This window comes from Quercus lobata, chromosome 9, assembly GCF_001633185.2.
Source record: "Quercus lobata isolate SW786 chromosome 9, ValleyOak3.0 Primary Assembly, whole genome shotgun sequence".
NCBI lineage: Eukaryota > Viridiplantae > Streptophyta > Magnoliopsida > Fagales > Fagaceae > Quercus > Quercus lobata.
Window position 1 is genome coordinate 44525787 of NC_044912.1, and position 3510 is coordinate 44529296.

A 3510-nucleotide genomic window follows, 5' to 3' on the forward strand; every position below is an offset into this window, starting at 1 on the left:
TGCATGGACTATAGTTTACACTTTAATAAATAATAAATAACACTATTTGAGGAGTGGGGTGTGGGATAGTGAGTTGAATTTTTACTAAATTAATGCTATGGACACAACAAAAGTTATTCTTAATACAATTGCAGAACACCACTAAGTTGAGTTTAATTGTTAAATAAAATAACTGTATTTTTTTTATTGAATTGTTGAGTTGAATTATTAATAGAGTATAAAAATTCTTCTTAATACAATAACAAGAACCAATAAGTTGAGTTGAATTGTTAAATAAATAAATAAATAATCGCAATCAAATGGGAGATCAGTGGATGAATGATTACTTGATTGTAGACATTGAAAAATTGTAGTTTGCAAGATTGATAATGAGACTAACATGCAACAATTTCAAAATATAAAAACTCATAAAAGGAAATTATAAAATTTTATGTATTTGCGTTTTTTTTTTTTTTCAATATATGAGGTTTTCTTTTTATTAGGTTTTGTATAATTTTCGACACCTCTTATCTTTTGCCCGATAGTAAGTGATTTCTCTATGTTTCTTATTGACCACCTTGAAAAAATTTATGGAGCCACCATTGATCGTCAATTTGAAATTCATAAATAACTAATTACGAGTGCATAAAGATCCTTATAAATAATTTTTAGCAATGCCATCATTTGTCTCTAAAAAGTAATTTGTCAATTTAAAATTTGTAAATAACTAATTACGAGGGCATAAAGACCCTTATAAAAAGATGATTGCATCCCCTTGCTAAAAATAAATTGTTGGCTTTTCTTATCCTTTGGTAATATATTTGTGAGGGTATATTTGTTTAGGAAGAATTATGTAATTAACTATTAGCAAAGGTATGATTGCAAAATCATTTTTAGCTATTTCAAAAAAAAAAAAAAAAAAAAAATCATTTTTAGTAACAAAAGTAAATACGATGACCTTTAAGGGTTATATGCCCTCACAAATAACCTTTTGCAATGATATTTGACATTTTGCAAAGACGTTTTACCTTTGCAAATAGACTCTTTTCTTGTAGTATCTTTAATTTCAAAAAATTACACAAATATGGTTTGAATCCAATGATTGTGTGCAAAAATATGTTGTCACGACTAAATGCAATTTCAATTATTATAGAGTAACTTTTTGGTACATTTTTGTAGCATAAATGTCACATAATAGACTTTAATGTTTTTTTGGTTGAATTACAAAATAGATTCACTAAACGCTATCTTTGAAGTAAAATGTGTCTTTGACCTTCAGGTCTGGTTTCTCTAAAAAATAATAATAAAAAGTATAATGTGTGACCTTAGCCTTATCATTACAGTTTATCTCAATCAATGTTTGTTTGTTTGTTTTATTTATTTATTTATTTTTTTTTTTTTTTGTGTCAACTTGAAAGCCTGTTATTCGATCAGAATGTACATTCAAGTTCGCCTATATAAACATAATCTAAGTACAAATATAGGCTTCAGTACCAATTACCAACATTAATATTCTTTTTCTCGGTTATCAAAAAATTAATATTCTTTTTCTCCACACACACACACACAAAAGAAAGAGGTACCAAAATTTAATAATCTTGGCATTACAATTTAATAACTGATCCAAATTTTGAGTAGAGCCACGAGAGATGCTCATTATTAGTGAAGAAGAAATAACTTAAGGCCTCCAAAAATAAAAACCAAAAAAGATATCACTTGCTCTCAAATTTGTATCCATGAACACAAAAGGTAAGATAGAAAATTTCTATTCCTCTCTAACGCACCCACTCTCTCCTATCCCTATTCTCCATTTCTATAAATGGAGAGAAAGGTCAAGCTTTTGATCCTTATCATTATAATTCCCAAGATGGTGATTGTTATCATCATTCATCATTGATAAATGTTGGGATGAGCCTTCTCCATTGAAGTTATTGCATCGTATGCTTCTCTGCCAATTCATGAAACTTTGCTCATCCTCTTCAAAACTATATGGATTGCTTGGAAAACTCCCACCATAATATGCTACATTCTCAAACCTAGGAGCACCACCATTGGAACCAAAACGATCTGAAGATTGTTGAGTAGGAAAGCATCGAAGATTGGCAGCGTGCGCAGTAATATACATTGAAGGATGTAAAATGCCCAAATGATGAGTTGGAGCCAAAAGCGTAGGAAGTGGCAAAGGCAAAGATCCTTGTGCATACTCACTTGCCCGCTTAGCTTTTCTTGCAGCACTCCTCTCCTTCTTATGCGCATTTTGATGGCCTCCCAGAGCTTGAGAACTGTAAAACTTTCTTGAACAAAATAAACAAGGAAATACTCTCGAAGTAGTTGAACTTGCGTCTTCTGCAACATGGGCTACTTTTACCTCATCTTCCATATTGTCTGTTACAAACAAAAATAAATAAATTCATAAGATAAAGGTAAGAAAAATTCATAAACTTAACCAACCTAAAGTAGACAACCAGAATGAATTTTAAATAAATATAGTTTTTTAGAGCCTTCAAAAAGAAAAGAGTAGAAGCAACGTTTGTTTGAGCAGTGTGTGGCAGTGCAGAGGAGAGAGGAGGAAAAAGAAAGAGAATGAAGAAAAATGTACTGACTTTTGGGCTTTTTGGCGTTTGATCTGATCAAAAAGGAGTAGAAAAGAGAGTTCAGAAGCCAAATTCTAAAAAGGAAGAGTTGGAAAATGTGAAGGAGTTTGGGAGTGTAATAATTAAATAGATCAGTGCTTGACACTTGTAGACAGAGAGTGGTGTATGGGAATGGGCTGAGGACAGGAGATAAGATATTTCTGCATGCTAACTGCTAAGGTAACGACAGTGATTGGTGGCACATGGAATCATCTCTCTCTCTCTCTCTCTCTTTTTGTTTTTAGTTTCATTTCCCAGGTTAATTTACTAGACTACTTTTCATGATTTCCCAGGCTGCTGATTAAGATTATCAAACTAATTAATTTTTTTAATTTAATTACCGGTGTAAAAGACAGTGTTGCCTTTGTTCAGTTAAACTAGCTTTGTTTATGCGAGTGGCAGCTTTATTAATCAAGCAACAGTTGAGTTTGTAAGTTTTTATTGGTTCTTATCTTGACCTACTATTAATGTCAGTATCTATTTTACTCTTACTATGTTATTAACAGCTTGCCGCTTAGAACATCTCTAGCAGATTAGCCAATTACTTGTGAAGTCTTAATTGTTATGAATAATCAAGGCGTAGGGTGGGTTGGGTTATCATGTTCAAAATTCAAAATTCGGAATTCAGAAACAAATGAGGTGGCAAATAAGTAGTGGAGAGAGAGGGAGGCAAATCAGTGAGAAGGAGACAGAGGTGTCAGAAGTCATCAGAATAGGTAAGCTGACAATTACATAACATGATAGATCGATAGGTTTAATTGTCATCTCCAATAGCCAGCCAATATGGAAGGATTGTGTATTTGTGTGACTTGAATAGCTGAAGGCTGTGAGGTCCCCCCAACATGGTCTGATTCTCGTAGGTGGTTGTTTGTTTGCCTTAATAATATTATTGCAACAA

General features: G+C 32.2%; 1 protein-coding gene across 1 annotated transcript; it reads right to left on the reverse strand.

The window, feature by feature from the left end:
- Positions 1-1628: 1628 nt before the first annotated feature.
- On the reverse strand, positions 1629-2665 carry LOC115958980 (protein LATE FLOWERING-like). The gene is made up of 2 exons (XM_031077261.1): positions 2583-2665; positions 1629-2364 (listed from the first exon to the last, which is right to left on the reverse strand). The coding sequence occupies exon 2, from the start codon at positions 2357-2359 to the stop codon at positions 1793-1795; it is 567 nt and encodes a 188-aa protein (XP_030933121.1). The 5' UTR covers positions 2360-2364; positions 2583-2665; the 3' UTR covers positions 1629-1792.
- Positions 2666-3510: the final 845 nt, after the last annotated feature.

What these genes read in the sequence shown, in the direction of transcription:
- LOC115958980 (XM_031077261.1), bottom strand. Translation starts at nt 2,359, where the DNA reads ATGGAAGATGAGGTAAAAGTAGCCCATGTTGCAGAAGACGCAAGTTCA.